This window comes from Salmo salar, chromosome 20 (genome assembly GCF_965601325.2).
Source record: "Salmo salar chromosome 20, fSalSal1, whole genome shotgun sequence".
Classification (NCBI taxonomy): Eukaryota; Metazoa; Chordata; class Actinopteri; order Salmoniformes; family Salmonidae; genus Salmo; species Salmo salar.
In genome coordinates, this window is record NC_138310.1 from 27,923,459 (window position 1) to 27,946,902 (window position 23,444).

Genomic DNA, 23,444 nt, shown 5'->3' on the forward strand with positions numbered 1-23,444 from the left:
CATTTAAAAACAGAATCATTTCTAAAGAATGTGAATATATTAATGAAAACCTGTAGTCTTTGAAGTGGGATAATATGTTCCATTCTCCCCAGCTCTTCATTGTAGGCTGCTATGAGTAAAAGTGTTGGGAAAGGATCTTGTTGCTGGTCCAGGGGGCACAAGGATTAGGCTGAGTGATGTAAGCCATGTGTGCGTCTGTGGCTGTGACTCCCTCCCTCCAGGCTGAAGCATTACCACACTGACCCCAGTCAGAAACAGCCTGAAGGAACCCCAGCTAGACACACACAGCTGTGTCATAGTCCATAGGTGGCTGTGTGTGTGCAGGCTCTCTCGGCAAGGGGAGGCTAGTGTGTGTGTGTGTGTGTGTGTGTGTGTGTGTGTGTGTGTGTGTGTGTGTGTGTGTGTGTTGAGCTGGTCTCTATTCATTTCCCCATCTTACCAATTGAAAAAGAACAAAAGAAGGATATTCCAAAGCAGTCTAATTTGAGAGGATTTACAACTGTCAAGAACTGTAAAACGTCTCCACAGCCACAGAGAAAAGTAGGCAAACTGAAATGAAAAATGCCATGCGACGATCTCCTCAGAGAACATAATGGCATTTGGTGCCATAGCCTGCCCCACAAACCCACAACAGCTTTAAGTAGCTGCATGCTCCACACTACTCTCCTCTCCTGAGAGACCCAACAGCTAGACCATTTAACCCAGTGTTGGTTCGGCTGCAGGGTAAGAGAAGGCTGCCAATTCAACCCTGCCAGAAATACTTGGCACTTACAGAGCCAATGTGTCCAAAACCAAATAGAAAGGCCCATTATGTGTTTTGCTTACTGGCAAACTTCAGGTAAAAAAAAAAAACACTTCATTTTGGGCCCCACTTTAATCCAGTTAAAGAGAAATGACCATTTTGTGACCAGGAATTGTTTGTGTTTTCAGCAGTTGTAGTTGTATTTAGACCTGGTTTAATAGGGGCCATAATACTGTTAAAATGAAGTTCCATTAAAAATCACAGCACTCCACAGCATGGGAATTCCATAGCACTGATGAAACAAGAAGAAAGCTAACCAATATTCAGCCTTCAGCTACACTTAAATAGCATAACCATGAGCTCATGATCTAATCCTGAAAGATGAACATTGATTTGACAAACGCAGTCAAGCCAAACATTCTAACCTTCCCTTAATAACAGATACTTGATCTTTCAAAAACTGTCTCCAATAAACACTGTGGTGGTCTGGTGGCAGACTGGCCGTGCAGTGTGGGTAGTATCTGTTGCCTTTCCACCGCAGTGGACTGAATCAGGTGATGGACTGGTTCCAAAACCACTCCATGTTCTCCATTTTCCCCCCAAAGTTCACTATGTGCTGGGGGAAGTGAACTGTGGAGACTGTACAGAGGAGAACAGAGCGGGGCCATGATGGGGAAACCTAACTAACAGAGAGAGAAGCATCCACAATGGAGGAACCTAACACAGACACACACATTGTGCTGGGGAACCTAACTAACACAGAGAGAAGGTTCAGGTCCAGTCTGCCATCTTTTAAAGCAACCAGAATGCAGAGCATGGTTGCTCTGTGTGGATGATTACTGCTGTGCCAGTGCCCAGCCCCCATGACCTCTCCTGTACATAAGTATTGACCTCAATCACCAAGGAGATGTTTGTTACAACATAGGGCTTCAACCTTCCCTCTAGGGATTCTGCTGAAAGTTGAGGAGGGGGAAAATTGGGTAAAGCTGACAGTTCCCTCATTTGTACACATGGAGAAAAACAGATCCTATTGCTGCACAACCCACTGAGCACATATCAAAGAACAGTGATTCACTGTGAGTTGGTGTTATCCGAGTGTGGCCCTACACATCTAACCTCTAAATACAATAGTAATCCTGACAGTGAATTATTAATATATTATCTAATGTACAGCTTTGTCTGACTGTTCTCTATACCAACACTGTCGTCTTTATGTTCAATGAGATCTAAAAGTGAACCAAGCCTGAAGCCTATTGCATTATAATACCTGATACTCTGGATCCTGGGCCAACCTAAATGGCAACCAGGGTTCTTCTTGCTTTCACACAGTGATAGCAAGGACCAGGTGTGCAGAAGCTCCAGGATCACAATCAGACTGGGATATACTGGTATGTGGAAATGACAAACCATAGTCTCAGTGTCTACTGACAGTGAGGTGAGGAGGATGGAGTGGGGTGACTCACCATGGCAGGTCCAGTCATGAGCAGAGAACAGCCGTGACACAGCTCTCCAAACTTCTCCCAGTAGTGTTTACGGCAGTACAGCTTGCCATCCTTTTCATAGTACCAGTTGGTCAGGTGGTCACAGCACTCCGAGCACCTGTGGATGAGAAAAACACTTTACCTCTGCAAGAAATGAAGAGAGAAGTGTGGACATACGGATCCTTCCAGCAGAGACCATATCAAGTGTAGAGCAAGCTGTTTCAAGGTGATTTAGAGGAGTCACTGCAAAGCATGAGTGTATCATTTCAAAGACCTGTTGACAATCTCAAAGACTTGTGTTAGATTTCTGAGATTCCCACCACTCAAACAATGGAGAGTCTGAGAGATGACATGCAGATAGAACCAATAAACAATAGACAAAGCTGGAGCAGAATAACTAGAAAAAGATTCTCAAAGAAAACAGCATCTGAAAAAGACAAATACACTGGGGACTTAGTGTGCGATCTAAGTCAGTTAATATTGGAAATAGTTTAACCAACACGCAAACAGTTCACCTGTCTGTACACTTTCCCTCAACCAATCCTCTTTACAAAGAAAGTGAAGGTGAAAGTATCCCTTAACGAGAGGCACTGGCACTGTAGACACAGCGCAGAAAAAGCCATTCATCATGTGGAAATTACACTGGTGAACATGATACCTTCCACTCCCAGGTTGCACTGGAGTGCAGCGGTTGCTTCAGGCCTTTCTTTAGGATGACGGTATCTAGGTGTCTCTGATCGCCAGGGTACGATGTAAAGGAAGTAGGTTACCTTGTTCCTGAGACATGTCACGTCTCGTTGGTGTGATCCATCACAAGGTAGGTAACACTGAAGAGAGTGACTACACACACACACACAATGTCTACATGAGGGCTGTGGTTTCCCAGAAGAATAAAGCGATAAGCAGCAGACCTTGGGGAACGCTCATTAACCTTACCTAAATACAAGCAACTAACACCAAAGGCTGCCCTCAGCTCTCCCCATCCACAGCCACATTCCAGCATCTTAATGTGTTCCAGTTGTTCCTGAGGAGGATGAAGCACCTCTCAGACAGAAACCCTGACAACCCTATACACAGCCTGGTGGAGGGGGATCAACAAAAAATGTGGTGAATGCACTGATTTGTCTGAATTTCTAGTTGAGTAATGCTTGATTTTATTATGTTGTTGTACAAAAACCTTAATTTTTCGCAAAACAATTCTGCCACCACATCACTACTCCAGAGCTGATTGATCCATTTCCTTGACTGGAGAGAAACTTGGCAAATCAGGCAGAAATGTATGGCTTCAACAATAGAGACGGAATGTTCATAGAGTTAGGAATGCTGAAGTTGCCGAGAGATCAGGGAGCACCTGCAGGCTATGAGGATACCTTCAGGTAGTTTCACAGGTTATGCAAAATGCCAGCACCAGGTTAAGCTGTGTCAGGCGCACAATCAATTCTAAACCTCTCTCAAAGAGATTAGTCTAGGTCTCTAAACTGGCAGCCCACTTACACAGACTCCCTGTGAAGGAGTTGCCAGTTTTGCCTACTGACTCATTCATCTGGAGGATCATTTATAAACCGTGCATACACACAAAATATACCCCAATATGTGTGTGCACCAGTTTTCACGCAAAAGTTGCCATTTAAAATGTTTTACTTGACATGAGAATGTGCATACCTCCCTGCAAACTTCAGACCAAGCGGACGCACATCTGCTAGTGGTTGAAATATTGTATTGCAAGCTGGCAAGTATTTCGTGCAAATGGGGGATATGATGAAAAGCTTATACAGAAAAAAACTAACAGAAAAACATCTGAATAAGAATGTAACCATTTGCCATTAGTGAGAACAGCAAAAATCTACGTGTATTATATTCAGAATCTAAAATAATTCGACACAGGAATCATTTTCCTATTTATTTTCATAGCCATTGCAGAATATATTCCTCACATTTTCTGGCCGTGATGGTTTGATATTCCCAAAGTAGCCATACAACAAATTTGAAATGACCATGCGCATCTCTCATTTAATTGGACCTTGTAGCCCAGTAAATAGACAGGCTATACAGTATGTATTTCAAACTTTGCAATATCATAAGCAGCGGGGTTTATAATACTGGTATACAGTCGAATTTAACAGCTAATCTTTTACATTGAAGTAGGCCTATGTACCAAGGTAAGTTTTTATTGTCATGTGCAAAAGTAGCCTACAGTGAAATGCCTTTCTTGCTCTTCACCAACAACGCAGTAATGAATATCAGTAGCACTATATAAAATGTATTTTAAAAAGTCAAGCAGAACAAAAACATACAAGAAATATTACTAACACTGTAAGTAGTGTAATTGCATTTCTTTTTTGCAGCCTGTCCTACAATGTTTCAGAATTGGCGGGCGAATTCAAACGTTCTGCTGACAGGTCAACGACAATTTACCATTGTTTTCTCATTCACAAATTGACACAGTCCTTTTCCAAATACAGAATAAATTCATGCTAAAGATTACAACATTCTGCCAACGCAGTAAATAGACTAGTAGCTTATGTAAATATTTTGACAGTATGGGTAGCCTACAATATAGCCTACCCATAGTGTCATAATACAATATAGCTGTGCGATAGGAGCACAACATCATTGCCTATTAAATCAAAGAGCCTATACCAAGGCAAGACATACTGTATGTACCCAATAATCTATTGGTAAACTAAATACTGGACAACAATTAGTATTTTGCATGCTGTGGCCTAACGCCAATAGTTCCAAATTATACAGCAAACAAAGAGCATTATCGTCACCATAAAAAGTGAATGGAGGCGTTTTCCCAGGCGGAGTTTTAATGCTCGTTCACGTCTGATTTATAACTGGAAACATGCCTATGTATGGCGTGTGCCAAGTTTATAAATCTCAATATGGGGTGTGTGGACTTTTCAGAAATGGCACAAGCAGAAATTTATAACAACGGTTATAAATGAGGCCCCTTGACTGGAGGACACTCGGTAAACTGGCAGAAGACAAACATTGAGGTAACAGTCTTAACAAAAATGCCAAGCACCTGCCTGTCTGGGGTATTGGTGTAGTTTTTCCCTTTATAAAGCACCAGAACATTCCAGTGCTAGCCTGGGTCTGTGGGCAGGGCTTATTTTAGTTATTTAACTAGGCAAGTCAGTTAAGAACAAATTCTTATTTACAATGATGGCCTACCCAGGATCAAACCAGGGTCTGTAGTGACGCCTCAAGCACCGCGATGCAGTGCCTTCGACTGCTGCAACACTATGGCTCACAGTTCTCTTATCCTGCAGTAGAGTTGACTCTGGCTCATCAGCATTTGGAGAGAAAATCCACTCCTGGGGATTAGGCAGGTCAATTCCCTTTTACAATGGTTCATTCTAACACAACACTTATTACTGGTTACTTGGACTAAACCTTATGGAGGTGGTTTATGGCTTCTGGTACACTGTGTGAGGAAACCAATGCTCCAAAAACATGCAGCCTACACACACACACACACACACACACACACACACACACACACACACACACACACACACACACACACACACACACACACACACAGAGACTAAAGCAAGAATAGGTAAGCAGGAAAAGAGTGAAAAAGTTATTTCCAGGCCTTCCAGTGCACACAGCCTGGTCTCATAGACTAGACGTAACATAGCAAATGTAAATCCATGACACTCTAATTAGTATGATATGTTAAGTTTGGTATGGTTACATAAGACAGATGGTTACTTAAAGGTGGGATGGTTGGTTGGGGTGGATGGGTGGGCGTATAATGCGAAATTCTAGCAACAAAGGTTGTGCATTCGAATCTCATCATCACAGAAAACTTTTGCAACTTTTCAACTACTTACTACTTTTTAGCTAATTTGCAACTACTTAGAATGTTATCTAACCCTTCCCCTAACCTCAACTCTTATATCAAAGCTTGATGATTCTTTGAATCAGCTGTGTAGTACTAGGGCAAAACCAAAACATGCACCCCTTGGGGTCCCCAGGACCAAGTTTGGGAAACACTGCCTTCACCTTTAAACAAACTCAAAAACTTAACCCTAGCCTAGCTAATGTTAGCCAGCTAGCTAGAATTCGTAACATATCATACGCTGGGCAAATTCAGAGCATATAATACAAATTGTAATTCGAAATGGGTGATGGACATCCACAAATGAATACATACCATACAAAACATAACATTATCATACTAAATGGAGTGTGACGGATTTACATACAGAATAATACGAAATGCTCTGAGACTAGGTTGGTGCACAGAGGGATGGTGTAGAAAAGCAGAGGGGTGCAGAAAGGCTGTCCAGATAAAGATCACATTAGTGAGGGGAGTGCTGTATGTAATAGGGAACGCTGCCCTCGGACTGGCCTAACGCCCAAATTAGAACCTTTTGTCTGATGGAATGTTGACCAGATCATACATCGAGGTTACAGAATGAAACTAAAAAAAGTGACCAAAAAGGAACTGTATTAAAACATTGTTTTTGTCTTTTTCCCCTCATCTGTACTCTCCTCTATACTACTGAGACTGTTTAGTGTGTTAGCCAAACTGTGGTCAGTAGTAGTGCCCTACTCTATGTGATAGTAAACCTGAATGTTGCATGTACACTCATGCACGCACTGTATGTGAGTATTTGTGAGCAACCTGTATATCGTCATTGTGTGTGTAAAGAGCCAGAGTGTTTTTATAACACAGTCATGGAAACGGACAGAAACAGGAGGCAATTCTGAAATACACACACACACACGTGTGCGTGTACGACAGGTGTGAAGAATATCTTGTCTCCAGGTGTGCGTTTCAGGGAAACCAACTTTCACTGTAAAACTGAACGTAACGTTTGGATGGTCTCTGTTGAGTCATAGTGTGTCCTCCCTCCCTGTCATACCAAAACAACCCAATACCTGAGGAGAAACATTGGATTGGTCCGTCCTAATGTGGGGGATAAAGGATAACTGTAGAGTACACAGTCATGTCCCTGAATAAATAGCCTAAAGACCAAAACAAAGATTATCTGATCTAAAAAAGCAAAAACCACAATCAGTAGAGTAAACAACGCTGGTGTCACTTCTCAACCAAGCATTCTTGAGAAAGAAAAGAAAAAGATAAACAAAGAGACATGTCTCAGGTAAGAGGAAGGACTGGTCCTCCCAACAATGTCAGGGACTTACCCTGCTTAGACAAACATTACTCATTTGATTTCCTCAATTCCACATAACTAGTGGAAGGCCTTTACAAATGCCTTTTGTTTTAGTGTACTAGAATCTCCCAGGCAGGTCGTGCAACTAAAGCTGGTCTTAAGCTAGGTTTCCATCCAATTGGCGACAGATTGTCATGCAAATATTCTCAAATCTGCATGAAAAAAATATGCACATTTTCCCTCCAGTGGTGTTTCCACTAAACAAACTTATTGCAGATAAAAAAAAATATATTAAAAAAATCAGTGCATGATGACATAGTGTACACAAAATGTACTTTTTGGCTTACATTTGTATGTACCCAATAAAAATCTAATGTTCAGTGTGTTTCCATTTTATTTTCAACTCTACCAACATTTTTATAATGAAAACGGTTGCCTTAAATAGCTAAAAATGTGCCTACTCTGCTCTTGGCACATGTGCTCTAGCCAACAGCTTGCAGATAGTGCAGGTAGGTTGTGTGGTTAGGCTAGTCTACATGAGATGATTTTGGATAAGAGTGAGAATATTTGTATTTGTCAAATAGCAGTCAAGCATCGATCATCATAACATCAGAATAAGACTCTTGATATTTATTGGAAAGGATCATCAAGCTCATCACCATGCACTTTATGAACACTTAACTTCATCAGTACTTATTTCATCTGTAGCCTAATAAAGTGATTGGTTTCCCGAGTCATAGCGGAAGGACCATATACCATATCATCCAGTGACTCCAAGTTTGTTTCGATATGCATAACCGCGGGAAGTAGGGGTGCCGAGTGTGCTGCAGCACCCCTTGATAAATGATTACTCCTGTATGAGCGGAGAAAATGTATTGTCAGCCCGCCCTCCCCAACCCCTACCATTTTACATTTCAACTTCAATGGGGTAGGTAGGAAGTCCCAAGGATTCCGGATAGCACGGACCCTTATCTCAGGGTGACTCTGTTGTGCTCCCATGTTACACTACTAGTTTCTGGGAGGGAGAGAAAACCACTCCTCTAATTCTATTGCAAGGAGGTTCCATAAAGAATTCATACTGTAATGTATTCTAAAATGCTGGAAACTGACACTAAGCATTAAGCCTATAGGGAAGCAGTGTTGTAGGAATGGAAACAACACAAACACTAGTTCAAGATGCCGTAGGACTCCCTTTAGGACTACCCAGAAGGCAACCAATGTGAACAGATAGTTACAGTTCCAATCAAACACATCAAGGTTACATTATTGGACCCCACAGACAATTCATGAGGGGAAAGGATTGTCAGTATGACTTGAGCCAGAAGGCTTCACCTCTTTTAGAAGAATAACATTGACTCATAAAGCACAATCCTTCGGGACAAGCCAGGATCCAGTTTTCCATGGCAAAAACAAAGGACTTTGTGCAGTGTCTGGCGCTGCGGGCCCACGACTCTGAATCGCTGTCTTGGAATGCGGGCACACAACACACTGTCCAGTCTTTACCTATACGTTCGCCTGACAACGTCAGCTTTACTGGAACAGGGATAACGTCAGCCTTTAACAATGCTGTACAACTTGGAGGAGGTGCAAAGCTCTGTGTGCACAATAGAACAGAGCGGGGGGTAACATGGAAAAGGAAACTACTGTCGTTGCTTTAGAGTTTGACAATGTCCCACTTGGAGTGAGAATAATTCTGTATTACAATGACAAAATTAATGAAGTTACCAGAAAAGAGGCTAACATTTGAGGAAAAGGAAGATTTTGGGCCAGGGTTTCTGACTGTTGAACTCCAGCCCACTTGGTTTAGCGTCAGTATGGTCGTCTGGATTGGTGGTGTTTCCAAAGCAGATGCTCCATCTGAAGAGTTCATTTCACAGAAAATGTGTGAGATGATTTGGGGGGGGGGCAAGAGAGAAAGAAGGAGCTAGAAAGAGAGAGAAAGAAGGAGCTAGAGAGAGAAAGTTGCACAACTGCATCAAGGACTTGGCTTTTGAACTGACACTAGGTGCAGTAGTGCTACAAAAGAGTCAATCCCTCAATCCCAGCTTCCCCTCTCACAAAAGCCCTGTGGAGCGCATTGTCATCTTCTAGACCATGACCTGTCCATTCTTGGATTGTCTATCTGAAGTCCCATCGTCAAATCCATAAATTATCTTCAGGTAAAGTAAAACCTGAGTGATTGCATTTCACAAACAGAGCTTTAGAGGAGCTAAATGTTTGTTTGAGCGTCTGTACATGGACAATTCCACAGTGCAGATGCAAAGTTTGGAAACAGAATGACGGCACAAACAGGTATTCTGTTTACAAACTTTGCATCTGCACTGTTTTTCAAGTAAATGTGTTTTTGTAAAATGTTCAGTGTAAATTGTTAAAAGTAGTCCTTGTGCATAGAGTTGTTTGTTTTGTTGACCTTTGCAATCATTGGTTTTTGTGTGACATACATTTTAGAAAAATCTGAGCCTCAGTGTCACTATGTTAACGTGGAATTGACCACATACAGTGCCGACAAAGTATTCAGACTCCTTGACTTTTTCCACATTGTTACATTACAGCCTTATTCTAAAATGGATTAAATAGTTGTCCCCCCTCCCCATCAATCTACACACAATACCCCACAATGACAAAGCAAAAACAGTTTAGAAATATTTTCAAATGTATAAAAAAATAAACTGAAATATCACTTTTTTTAACTAGGCAAGTCAGTTAAGAACACATTTTTAGTTACAATGACTGCCTAGGAACAGTGGGTTAACTGCCTTGTTCAGGGGCAGAACGACAGATTTTTAGCTTGTCAGCTTGGGGTTTCAATCTAGCAACCTTTTGGTTTCTGGCCCAACGCTCTAACCACTTGGCTACCTGCCGCCCCATTTACATACAGTACCAGTCAAGGGTTTTTGTTTATTTTTACTATTTTCTACATTGTAGAATAATAGTGATGACAACACTTTTAAATAACACATATGGAATCATGTAGTAACCAAAAAAGTGCTATACAAATACAAATATTTTATATTTGAGATTCTTCAAAGTAGCCACCCTTTGCCTTGATGACAACTTTGCACACTCTTGGTATTCTCTCAACCAGCTTCATGAGGTAGTCACCTGGAATGCCTTTAAATTAACAGGTCAGCCTTATTAAAATTTAATTTCTGTGATTTATTTCCTTCTTAATGCATTTGAGCCAATCAAATAAAAGTTTATTTGTCACGTGCGCCGAATACAACAGGTGTAGACCTTACAGTGAAATACTTACTTACAGGCTAACCAATAGTGCAAAAAAGGTATTAGGTGAACAATAGGTAAGTAAAGAAATAAAACAACAGTAAAAAGACAGGCTATATACAGTAACAAGGCTATAAAAAGTAGCGAGGCTATATACAGGCACCGGTTAGTCAGGCTGAATGAGGTAGTATGAACATGTAGATATGGTTAAAGTGACTATGCATATATGATGAACAGAGAGTAGCAGTAGCGTAAAAGAGGGGTTGGTGGGTGGCGGGACACAATGCAGATAGCCTGGTTAGCCAATGTGCGGGAGCACTGGCTGGTCGGCCCAATTGAGGTAGTATGTACATGAATGTATAGTTAAAGTGACTATGCATATATGATAAACAGAGAGTAGCAGCAGCGTAAAAAGAGGGGTTGGGGGGGGGGGCACACAATGCAAATAGTCCGGGTAGCCATTTGATTACCTGTTCAGGAGTCTTATGGCTTGGGGGTAAAAAAAACTGTTGAGAAGCCTTTTTGTCCTAGACTTGGCACTCCGGTACCGCTTGCCATGCGGTAGTAGAGAGAACAGTCTATGACTGGGGTGGCTGGGGTCATTGACAATTTTTAGGGCCTTCCTCTGACACCGCCTGGTGTAGATGTCTTGGATGGCAGGCAGCTTAGCCCCAGTGATGTACTGGGCCGTACGCACTACCCTCTGTAGTGCCTTGCGGTCAGAGGCCGAGCAATTGCCGTACCAGGCAGTGATGCAACCAGCCAGGATGCTCTCGATGTTGCAGCTGTAGAACCTTTTGAGGATCTCAGGACCCATGCCAAATCTTTTTAGTTTCCTGAGGGGGAATAGGCTTTTCAGTTGTGTTGTGACTAGGTAGGGGTGGTATGCAGAAGATTGGACTATCTGGTAAAAGATCAAGTCCATATTATGCCAAGAACAGCTCAAATAAGCAAAGAGAAACGACAGTGCATCATTACTTTAAGACATGAAGGTCAGTCAATCTGGAAAATTTCAAGAACTTTTAAAGTTTCTTCAAGTGCAGTCACCAAAACCATCAAGCGTGATTACGAAAATGGCTCTCATGAGGACTGTAACAGGAAAAGAAGACCCAGAGGTACAGTTGAAGTCGGAAGTTTACATACACTTAGGTTGGAGTCATTAAAACTCATTTTTCAACCAATCCACAAATTTCTTGTTAACAAACTATAGTTCTGGCAAGTCGGTTAGGACATCTACTTTGTGCATGACAAGTCATTTTTCCAACAATTGTTTACAGACAGATTATTTAACTTAATCACAATTCCAGTGGGTAAGAAGTGTACATACATTAATTTGACTGTGCCGTTTAACAGCTTGGAAAAATCCAGAAAATTATGTCATGGCTTTAGAAGCTTCTGATAAATTATGTCAATTAGCCTGACTCAATCGGAGGTGTACCTGTGGATGTATTTCAAGGCCTACCATCAAACTCAGTACCTCATTGCTTGACATCATCGGAAAATCAAAAGATATCAGCCAAGACCTCAGAAGAAAAATTGTAGAACTCATCAAGTCTGGTTCATCCGTGGGTGCAATTTCCAAATGCCTGAAGGTACCGCGTTCATCTGTACAAACAATAGTACGCAAGTATAAACACCATGGGACCACGCAGTCATCATACCGCTCAGGAAGGAGACACATTCTGTCTCCTAGAGATGAACGTACTTTGGTGCCAAAAGTGCAAATCAATCCCAGAACAACAGCAAAGGACCTTGTGAAGATGCTGGAGGAAACAGGTACAAAAGTATCTATATCCACAGTAAAACAAGTCCTATATCGACATAACCTGAAAAGCCGCTTAGCAAGAAAGAAGCCACTGCTCCAAAACCACCATAAAAAAGCTAGACTATGGTTTATAACTGCACATGGGGACAAATATCGTACTTTTTGGAAAATGTCCTGTGGTCTGATGAAACAAAAATCGAACTGTTTGGCCATAATGACCATCATTATGTTTGGAGGAAAAAGGGGGAGGCTTGCAAGCCGAAGAACACCATCCCAACCGTGAAGCACGGGGGTGGCAGCATTATGTGGTGGGGGTGCTTGCTGCAGGAGGGACTCGTGCACTTCACAAAATAGATGGCATCATGAGGAATTGAAATGTATGTGATTATATTGAAGCAACATCTCAAGACATCAGTCAGGAAGTTAAAGCTTTGTTGCAAATGGGTCTTCCAAATGGACAATGACCCCAAGCATACTTCCAAAGTTGTGGCAAAATGGCTTAAGGACAACAAAGTCAAGGTATTGGAGTGGCCATCACAAAGCCCTGACCTCAACCCTATAAAAACATTTGTGGGCAGAACTGAAAAAGCATGTGCGAGCAAGGAGGCCTACAAACCTGACTCAGTTACACCAGCTCTGTCAGGAGGAATTGGCCAAAATTCACCCAACTTATTATGGGAAGCTTGTGGAAGGCTACCCGAAACGTTTGACCCAAGTTAAACAATTTAAATGCAATACTACCAAACACTAATTGAGTGTATGTAAACTTCTGACCCACTGAGAATGTGATGAAAGAAATAAAAGCTGAAATAAATAATTCTCTCTACTATTATTCTGACATTTCACATTCTTAAAATAAAGTGGTGATCCTAACTGACCTAAGACAGGTGTATGTAAACTTGCGACTTCAACTGGACATCTACTGCATGAATCAGGCCTTCATGGTCAAATTGCTGTGAAGAAACCACTACTAAAAAGGACGACAATAATAAGAGACTTGCTTGGGCCAAGAAACACAAGCAATGGACATTAGACCGGTGGAAATGTGTCCTTTTGGTCTGATGAGTCCCAATTTGAGATTTTTGGTTCCAACCATTGTCTTTGTGAGTACGTGAACGGATGATCTCCGCATGCGTGGTTCCCATCATGAAGCATGGAGGAGGAGGTGTGATGGTGCTATTGGTGACACTGTCAGTGATTTATTTAGAATTCAAGGCACACTTAACCAGCATGGCTACCACAGCATTCTGTAGCGATAAGCCATCACATCTGGTTTGCACTTAGTGGGACTATAATTTGTTTTTCAACAGGACAACGACCCAAAACACACCTCCAGACTGTGTAAGGGCTATTTGACCAAGAAGGAGAGTGATGTAGTGCTGCATCAGATGACCTGGCCTCCACAATCACCCAACCTCAACCCAATTGAGATGGTTTGGGATGAGCTGGACTGCAGAATGAAGGAAAAGAAGCCAACAAGTACTCAGCATATGTGGAACTCCTTCAAGACTTTTGGAAAAGCATTCCAAGTGAAGCTGGTTGAGAGAATCCAAGAGTGTGCAAAACTGTCATCAAGGCAAAAGCTGGCTACTTTGAAGAATCTAAAATATATTTTCATTTGTTTAACACTTTTTTGGTTACTACAGGATTCCACATGTGTTATTTCATAGTTTTGATTTCTTCAACATTATTCTACAATGTAGAAAATAGGAAAAATAGGAAAAAGCCTTGAATGAGTACGTGTGTGCAAACTTTTACCTGGTACTGCAAGTATTCAGATCCTTTACTCAGTACTTTGTTGAAGCATCTTTGCAACAATTACAGCCTTGAGTATGACGCTACAAGCATGGCACACCTTAATTTGGGGAGTTTCTCCCATTCTTCTCTGCAGATCCTCTCAAGCTCTGTCATGTTGGATGGGCAGTGTCGCTGCACAGCTATTTTCAGATCTCTTCAGAGATGTTCAATCGGGTTCAAGTCTGCGCTTTGGCTGTCCAACTCAAGGACATTCAGAGACTTGTCCCGAAACCACTCCTGTGTTGTCTTGGCTGTGTACTTAGGGTCGTTGTCCTGTTGGAAGGTGAACCTTTACCCAAGTCTGAGGTCCTGAGCGCTCTGGAACAGATTTTCATCAAGGATCTCTGTACTTTGCGCCGTTCATCTTTCCCTCGATCCTGACTAGTCGCCCAATTTCTGCCGCTGAAAAACATCCGCACAGCATGATGCTGCCACCACCTCGCTTCACCGTAGCGATGGTGCCAGGTTTCCTACAGACGTGACGCTTGGCATTCAGACCAACAAGTTAAATCTTGGTTTCATCAGACCAGAGATTCTTGTTTCTCATGGTCAGAGTCATTTAGGTGCCTTTTGGAAAACTCCAAGCTGGCGGTCATGTGCCTTTTACTCAGGAGTGGCTTCCGTCAAGCCACTCTACCATAAAGGCCTGATTGGTGGAGTGCTGCAGAGATGGTTGTCCTTCTGGAAGGATCTCCCATCGCCACACAGGAACTCTGGAGCTCTGTCAGAGTTACCATCAGGTTCTTGGTCACCACCCTGACCAAGGCCCTTCTCCACGATTGCTCAGTTTGGCCGATCAGCCAGCTGTAGGAATAGTCTTGGTGGTTCCAAACTTCTTCCAATTAGAATGATGGAGGCCACTGTGTTTTGGGGGACCTTCAATGCTGCAGAAATGTTTTGGTACCCTTCCCCAGATCTGTGCCTTGACACAATCCCATCTCAGATCTCTACGGACAATTCCTTCGACCCATGGCTTGGTTTTTGGTCTGACATGCACTGTCAACTGTGGGACCTTATATAGACAGGTGTGTGCCTTTCCAAATCATGTCCAATCAATTGAATTTACCACAGGTGGACTCCAAGTTGTAGAAACATCTCAAGTTTGATCAACATGATGAAAACATGATGCACCTGAACTCAATTTCGAGTCTCATAGCAAAAGGTCTGAATACTTATGTAAATAAGGAATTTCTGTTTTTAATTTGAATACATTTGCAAAAACCTCTAAAACCCTGTTTTTGCTTTGTCAAATTGTGTGTAGAATGATGAGGGGAATTTTTTTTTTAAATACATTTTACAATAAGGCTGTAACGTAACAAAATGTGGAAAAAGTTAAGGGGTCTGAATCCTTTCCGAATGCACTGTATGTCCTATTGTACTGCCCTCAGTGTTCAGCTCAAGTCCAGAGGTTTCTCAATGGGGGCCAGTAACCTGGGAATGCCAGATAGTTAACGTCAGTCTCCATCCAGACAATGATTAAGCCACAGGACAAGAGAATCTGCCAGGGCCAAAGTCCTCAAGGCCAGAGATAGAGATGTGGTGGGATCTTCCTCACATTGTGTCCCGGTGACCCACCCAAATTCATGTGTGAGTGTTTCCTCATACACGTTTACCATTTTCCCCTTTAAAAAAGCAAAAGGACGACAATCATCTACCGCCTGTAAGTTGTTAACTTGTTGTACTAACAACAATGGTTAAAAAGAGTAGAATGGTGGTTTCTGCCACTGGGATGTGTACAGGAATGCACTGTACAAGAGTTCTGCCTCACTGTAGAATGGTCCGAACACTAAAACGGAAACATTCCTGCCCACAATGATGCTAAAACATTCCACAGGTAGAACTCTCCAGGACTACCCACACGTCAATTTGTAAGCATGTGCATACAGCTTTTGACCACAAATAATACCTGAAATAGTCAAACTGCATTTTAACCAACAAAATATATTGTCTCTATTAATTTCATTGCGGCTTATTCCATGTCATAAGGAAACCAAGCTCACGTGTCTACTGCACAGACAGTAAGTCCTACAAAAAAATGATTTAAAAAAAATTAAACAGTGAATGTAACTGAAATCTACATTTAAAAGTATGACTTACTGAAAACAGGCGTTGTGCCAAGTTCCTTGAAGAACCTTCACATTGAATGTGTCTTGAATTGTTCCCCCGCAACCCGCACAGTGGCGTCCATCTGTTCCTGTAGGGTTCAATTATGTCACTACAGGAAAAGCATACTCTATCCATTCATAAAAGTAAATCACAGTAACAATGCATTACTGCATATATATTATGGACTGAACAAAGGTGTGACTTGTAATCTGTTTACATAGAATTTTATTTAAGAAAATAAGAATATATGGAAATTCCCTGACATATAATAACAACCAATTTTGAGTAATTGCAAATACAGTCAGTCAATGATTATAGGATAATGTTTTTGTAGAACATAGGCTGACACAGGCTGTTTACATTATAATGTTCAGGCTATAAATTATTCTCAAGTAAACAGAAAAACGTTTAGACAAGCCTGCGCATCATTCTTCTGATATATTAGACACACACCAATCAAAAGTTTGGACACCGACTCATTCAAGGTTTAAAAAATGTTTACTATTTTCTACATTGCATAATACTACTGAAAACATAAACTCTTTGAAATAACACATATGGAATCATGTAGTAACCAAAAAAAAAAGTGTTATAGAAATCAAAATATATTTTTTATTTGAGATTCTTCAAATAGCCACCCATTGCCTTGATGACAGCTTTGCATACTCTTGACATTTTCTCAACCAGCTTCATGAGGTAGTCACCTGGAATGCCTTTCAATTAACAGGTGTGCCTTGTTAAGTAAATTTGTGGAATTTCTTTCCTTCTTAATGCGTTTGAGCCAAACAGTTGTGTTGTGACTAGGTAGGGGTGGAAAACAGAAGAAAGCTTTATTTGGTAAAAGACCAAGTCCATATTATTGCAAGCACAGCTTAAATAAGCAAAGAGAAATGACAGTCCATCATTACTTTAAGACATGAAGGTCAGTCAATATGGAAATTTCAAGAACTTTGAACGTTTCTTCACGTACAGTTGCAAAAACCATCAGGATCGGGGCGGCCGGTAGCCTAGTGGTTAGAGCATTGAACCGAAAGGTTGCTGGATTGAATTCCCGAGCTGACAAGATAAAAATCTGTCGTTCTGCCCCTGAACAAGGCAGTTAACCCACTGTTCCCCGGTAGGCCGTCATTGTAAATAAGAATTTGTTCTTAACGAACTTGATTAGTTAAATAAAGGTCAAATAAAAAATCTATTTAAATGTAAAAAGCGCTATGATGAAACTGGCTCTCATGAGGACCGCCACAGGAAAGGAAGACCCAGAGTTACCTGCTGCAGAGGATAAGTTCATTAGAGTTACCAGCCTCAGAAATTGAAGCCCAAATATATGCTTCAGAGTGCATGTAACAGACACATCTCAACATCAACTGTTCAGAGGAGACTGTGTGAATCAGGCCATAATGGTCAAATTGCTGCAAAGAAACCACTACTAAAGGACACCAATAAGAAGAGACTTGCTTGGGCCAAGAATCACAAGCAATGGACATTAGACCGGTTGAAATTTGTCCTTTGGTCTGGAGTCCTAATTGGAGATTTTTGGTTCCAACCGCCGTGTCTTTGTGAGATGCCGTGTGGGTGAACGGATGATCTCTGCATGTGTATTTCCCACCGTAAAACATGGAGAAGGTGGTGTTATGGTGTGGGGGTGCTTTGCTGGTGACACTGTGTGTGATTTTTTTTTAATTCAAGGCACACTTAACCAACATGGCTACCACAGCATTCTGCAGTGATATGCCATCACATCTGGTTTGGGCTTAGTGGGACTATCATTTGTTTTTTAACAGGACAATGACCCAACACACCTCCAGGCTGTGTACGGGCTATTTGACCAAGAAGGAGAGTGATGAGTGCTGCATCAGATGACCTGGCCTCCACAACCCCATGACCTCAACAAAATTAAGATGGTTTGGGATGAGTCGGAAGGCAGAGTGAAGGAGATGCAGCCAACAAGTGCTCAGATTATGTGGGAACTCCTTCAGGACTGTTGGAAAAGCATTCCAGGTGAAGCTGGTTGAGAGAATGCCAAGAGTGGTTGTCAAATGATTCCATGTGTGTTATTTCATAGTTTTGAAGTATTCACTATTATTCTCCAATGTGGAAAACAGTAAAAATAAATAACAACCCTGGAATGAGTAGGTGTGTCCAAACTTGAATGGCACTGTATAAGTCCAAAAATATATGTAGCAATTAAAGATTCCAGCTAGATCTCTTTCTTGAGCTCTTTCATTTGTTCTCAAAAAAGCCTGCATTCACAAGGCTTCCATTCCAATGCAATAAATATTGTGAGTTTTGAAATGAATGGATCCAAGCTGCTAAATTCAAGTAACATTATTTTACACATCTGCCCGAACTTAATGGCAGAATCATTGACGTTGTTACAAAGTAACTATGCATGTTATGATGATCAGATGCATTGTAGCGAGCTCTCATTTGACAAACAATATCAGCTCGCAAATGTATCAAGTCTCGAAGATCGTGCACCCCCCTACTCGATTTAGCTTGGGCTTCCCTTTCCCCAAACAATAGATTGTATGTATAAATACAAAAGTCAACATTGTTATCCACATGTAAGCGTAACTATCAACTGGGAGAGAAGTTTAGACTGCTCACCTTCCAGCTCCTCCATCTAATTGTTGTGTCGTCGATATTGTTCTTTTTTTCCCAGAAAGTTCTCACAGTGATCCAGTGTGTGTTACATTCGCGGTTATTTATTCTACGAATACAATAATCGCATATAGAAATTGTAGTTTAAATCCCGTGTACATTTTCTTAGGAGGGAAAATATCGCTGTTCAGTTTTGGGATAGCCTACTTTGTTGGCAGGATGACGTCATGCAGTTGAAATTCCTGTACGGAGACCGGAAGGGATCGGCAGCAGCAACACCTGGAACAGGAGCAAATTGGAGCCGAAAAGGCAAATATCCACTACACTGAACCTATAGCACCATCTACTGCCAAAAAGATTTCACGTTATTATTTTTGTTGAACCATTTTCATATATGAATAACTTATATTATGACATTCCCTGAGCATCCGTAATGCCAGCTTGTTATGACTGAGTCCTACACGCAGGATAGTCTACTGTTCCCCAAGTATGTCTGTGCGGCCCGTGGATACTTATACCTGAAGATAAAACACGACTTTGACACTAGTCAACCATCATACTGAATAGGCTACCCTGTAACTCCAAATCTAGCAGCTGGGAAGAAGGAAACTTCTAAGGGAAGCCATAGTTGCCCGTAAGGTTGGTCCTTTTGGCTCTACATCAACTTTTCAAATCGCTGTTAGTGCATTCAGATTTCTATCACCTGAAACATGCACAGAACCATATAAACATGTGCACGAGCTCGGCAAGTATGCGTACATATATTTTTTTTTATCTTGTGTGCATGCTTCAGGTGGTAGAAATCTGAACGCACTACCAGCGTTTTGAAAAGTTGATGTAATTATACTTTCCTGTGGATATTGTCTCACATTCCTACTGCCAAACGACCAACCACACGGACAAAGTTATTCAACATTCTGGCCTGTAGAAGTTGTGAAAGGAACTCCAGATTCAAACGCTAATTTCTGCCTGACGTAAAATGCAATGGAAATCAACGTCGCTTTTCCAGGCAAACTGCATAGGTGCAGTGGCCTAATGACTTCATTTTAATGCTTTACCTAAGGTATTGTGCCTATCTAATCTATAGTATGTTGACGACTCTTGTGGTTACTTAACCTTACTTAAGTGTCTGAGGTCTTATCGCCCTGGCCTGCTTGATGGACATTCTAGTTCCATTTTCACAAATGGAATGACCACCTTGCTACATACAGTATTATGTCAACTGCCATAACAACCATAATTACTATATTGGCTTAGTTTAGTACTCAGCCTCGTCATGGGAGTGAACCAATTATGTGTATAAACCCTGGATGACAGACAGGGGGCGTTGTATTGAAGGCACCACGCAGCCATCTCCTCGATTGTAAAACTATTTTGGAAGGTATAGAAATGCATAAATTATTAAGGTCTACATTCATTTGACACATTTACTCTATTACAATACCTTGATGCATACTTTTAAATTATGTGAGCTAAACATAAAAAAATATATATATTTTAAAAAATCCTTAAAGTTTTTTTTTTTATTGAGTACTAGTGTTACTGTCCCCACTACAACAAAAACATATTTAAATAAATGTAATTTTGTCCTTGAAACATATAATTGAAATACTGTAGAATTCCATTCATTCCTATGGAGGATTGCTCCTACAATGGAGTGCCAATAGACGGGTGGCTTCAAAGTCTCTCAATGACCAATACCTAGCATCAGCAATCCAGGGTTTATAAACACAGCAACAAAAAAAGAAATGTACCTTTTTCAGGACCCTGTCTTTCAAAGATAATTCGTAAAAATCCAAATAATTTCACAGATCTTCATTGTAAAGGGTTTAAACAGTTTCCCATGCTTGTTCAATGAACTATAAACAATTAATGAACTTACACCTGTGGGACGGTTGTTAAGACACTAACAGCTTACAGATGGCAGGCAATTAAGGTCACAGTTATGAAAACTTAGGACACTAAAGATGCCTTTCTACTGACTCTGAAAAACACCAATAGAAAGATGCCCAGGGTCCCTGCTCATCTGCGTGAACGTGCCATAGGCATGCTGCAAGGAGGCATGAGGACTACAGCTGTGGCCAGGGCAATAAATTGCAATGTCCGTACTGTGAGATGCCTAAGACAGCACTACAGGGAGACAGGACGGACAGCTGATCATCCTCGCAGTGGCAGACCACATGTAACAACACTTGCACAGGATCGGTATATCCGAACATCACACCTGCGGGACAGGTACAGGATGGCAACATCAACTGCCCAAGTTACACCAGGAATGCACAATCCCTCCATCAGTGCTCAGACTGTCCACAATAGGCTGAGAGAGGCTGGACTGAGGGCTTGTAGGCCTGTTGTAAGGCAGGTCCTCACCAGACATCACCGGCAACAACGTCGCCTATGGGCACAAACCCACCATTGCGGGACCAGACAGGATGGGCAAAAAGTGCTCTTCACTGATGAGTTGTGGTTTTGTCTCACCAGGAGTGATGGTCGGATTCGCGTTTATTGTCGAAGGAATGAGCATTACACCGAGGCCTGCACTCTGTAGCAGGATGGATTTGGAGGTGGAGGGTCCGTCATGGTCTGGGGCGGTGTGATTTATATATACTGCTCAAAAAAATAAAGGGAACACTTAAACAACACAATGTAACTCCAAGTCAATCACACTTCTGTGAAATCAAACTGTCCACTTAGGAAGCAACACTGATTGACAATAAATTACACATGCTGTTGTGCAAATGGAATAGACAACAGGTGGAAATTATAGGCAATTAGCAAGACACCCCCAATAAAGGAGTGGTTCTGCAGGTAGTGACCACAGACCACTTCTCAGTTCCTATGCTTCCTGGCTGATGTTTTGGTCACTTTCGAATGCTGGCGGTGCTTTCACTCTAGTGGTAGCATGAGATGGGGTCTACAACCCACACAAGTGGCTCAGGTAGTGCAGCTCATCCAGGATGGCACATCAATGCGAGCTGTGGCAAGAAGGTTTGCTGTGTCTGTCAGCGTAGTGTCCAGAGCATGGAGGCGCTACCAGGAGACAGGCCAGTACATCAGGAGACGTGGAGGAGGCCGTAGGAGGGCAACAACCCAGCAGCAGGACCGCTACCTCCGCCTTTGTGCAAGGAGGAGCAGGAGGAGCACTGCCAGAGCCCTGCAAAATGACCTCCAGCAGGCCACAAATGTGCATGTGTCTGTTCAAACGGTCAGAAACAGACTCCATGAGGGTGGTATGAGGGCCCGATGTCCACAGGTAGGGGTTGTGCTTACAGCCCAACACCGTGCAGGACATTTGGCATTTGCCAGAGAACACCAAGATTGGCAAATTCGCCACTGGCACCCTGTGCTCTTCACAGATGAAAGCAGGTTCACACTGAGCACATGTGACAGATGTGACAGAGTCTGGAGACGCCGTGGAGAACGTTCTGCTGCCTGCAACATCCTCCAGCATGACCGGTTTGGCGGTGGGTCAGTCATGGTGTGGGGTGGCATTTCTTTGGGGGGCCGCACAGCCCTCCATGTGCTCGCCAGAGGTAGCCTGACTGCCATTAGGTACCGAGATGAGATCCTCAGACCCCTTGTGAGACCATATGCTGGTGCGGTTGGCCCTGGGTTCCTCCTAATGCAAGACAATGCTAGACCTCATGTGGCTGGAGTGTGTAAGCAGTTCCTGCAAGAGGAAGGCATTGATGCTATGGACTTGCCCGCCCGTTCCCCAGACCTGAATCCAATTGAGCACATCTGGGACATCATGTCTCGCTCCATCCACCAACGACACGTTGCGCCACAGACTGTCCAGGAGTTGGCGGATGCTTTAGTCCAGGTCTGGGAGGAGATCCCTCAGGAGACCATCCGCCACCTCATCAGGAGCATGCCCAGGCGTTGTAGGGAGGTCATACAGGCACATGGAGGCCACACACACTACTGAGCCTCATTTTGACTTGATTTAAGGACATTAAATCAAAGTTGGATCAGCCTGTAGTGTGGTTTTCCACTTTAATTTTTAGTGTGACTCCAAATCCAGACCTCCATGGGTTGATAAATTGGATTTCCATTGATTATTTTTGTGTGATTTTGTTGTCAGCACATTCAACTATGTAAAGAAAAAAGTATTTAATAAGATTATTTCATTCATTCAGATCTAGGATGTGTTATTTTAGTGTTCCCTTTATTTTTTTGAGCAGTGTATATACTGATTTATATATACTCTAGATGACTGACCCGGGGGCGCTGTGTTGATGCCACCGTGCCTCAGTCTTGGCACTCCCCCACCATTGTAAAAAATACATTAATAAAACCCATAAAACCTAGCAGTCAAACATGGAAATGGTTCCAATCATTTTTCCACCATTCATTTTTCCCATAGGGGATTTTAGAAACACTTTAAAATATGGGCTGTTTTTGTGTAGGCTCATGCTGGCGTGACATTTTGATTACCGTGTAAATCTATATTTGCTTGTATAGAGTGTCATACCCCATCAGAACCCAAAATATGCTTGTAAACAAGCCAATAAATTTAAACATTTTGGGGCAGCAGGTGCTTAGAGAGTTGGGCCAGTAACCGAAAGGTTGCTGGATCGAATCCCCGAGCT

General features: G+C 42.1%; 1 protein-coding gene across 3 annotated transcripts in view; it reads right to left on the bottom strand.

Moving 5' to 3' along the window:
- The window catches only part of LOC106580321 (LIM domain kinase 2), a 35,879-nt gene extending 16,738 nt beyond the window's left edge, over positions 1-19,141 (bottom strand). Inside the window, exons 1-4 of one of the 3 annotated variants that reach the window (XM_014161204.3) lie at positions 19,060-19,141; positions 18,859-18,961; positions 16,243-16,339; positions 2,206-2,341 (exon numbers count right to left, since the gene is read on the bottom strand). In XM_014161204.3, the coding sequence (XP_014016679.1) occupies positions 2,206-2,341; positions 16,243-16,339; positions 18,859-18,874 (249 nt within the window). In that variant the 5' untranslated portion in view covers positions 18,875-18,961; positions 19,060-19,141. Of the gene's footprint in view, positions 1-50; positions 215-2,205; positions 2,342-16,242; positions 16,340-18,858 lie in introns of those variants that run through there. The other 2 variants (XM_082966322.1, XM_014161205.3) reach the window with 2 other exon arrangements.
- Positions 19,142-23,444: the final 4,303 nt, after the last annotated feature.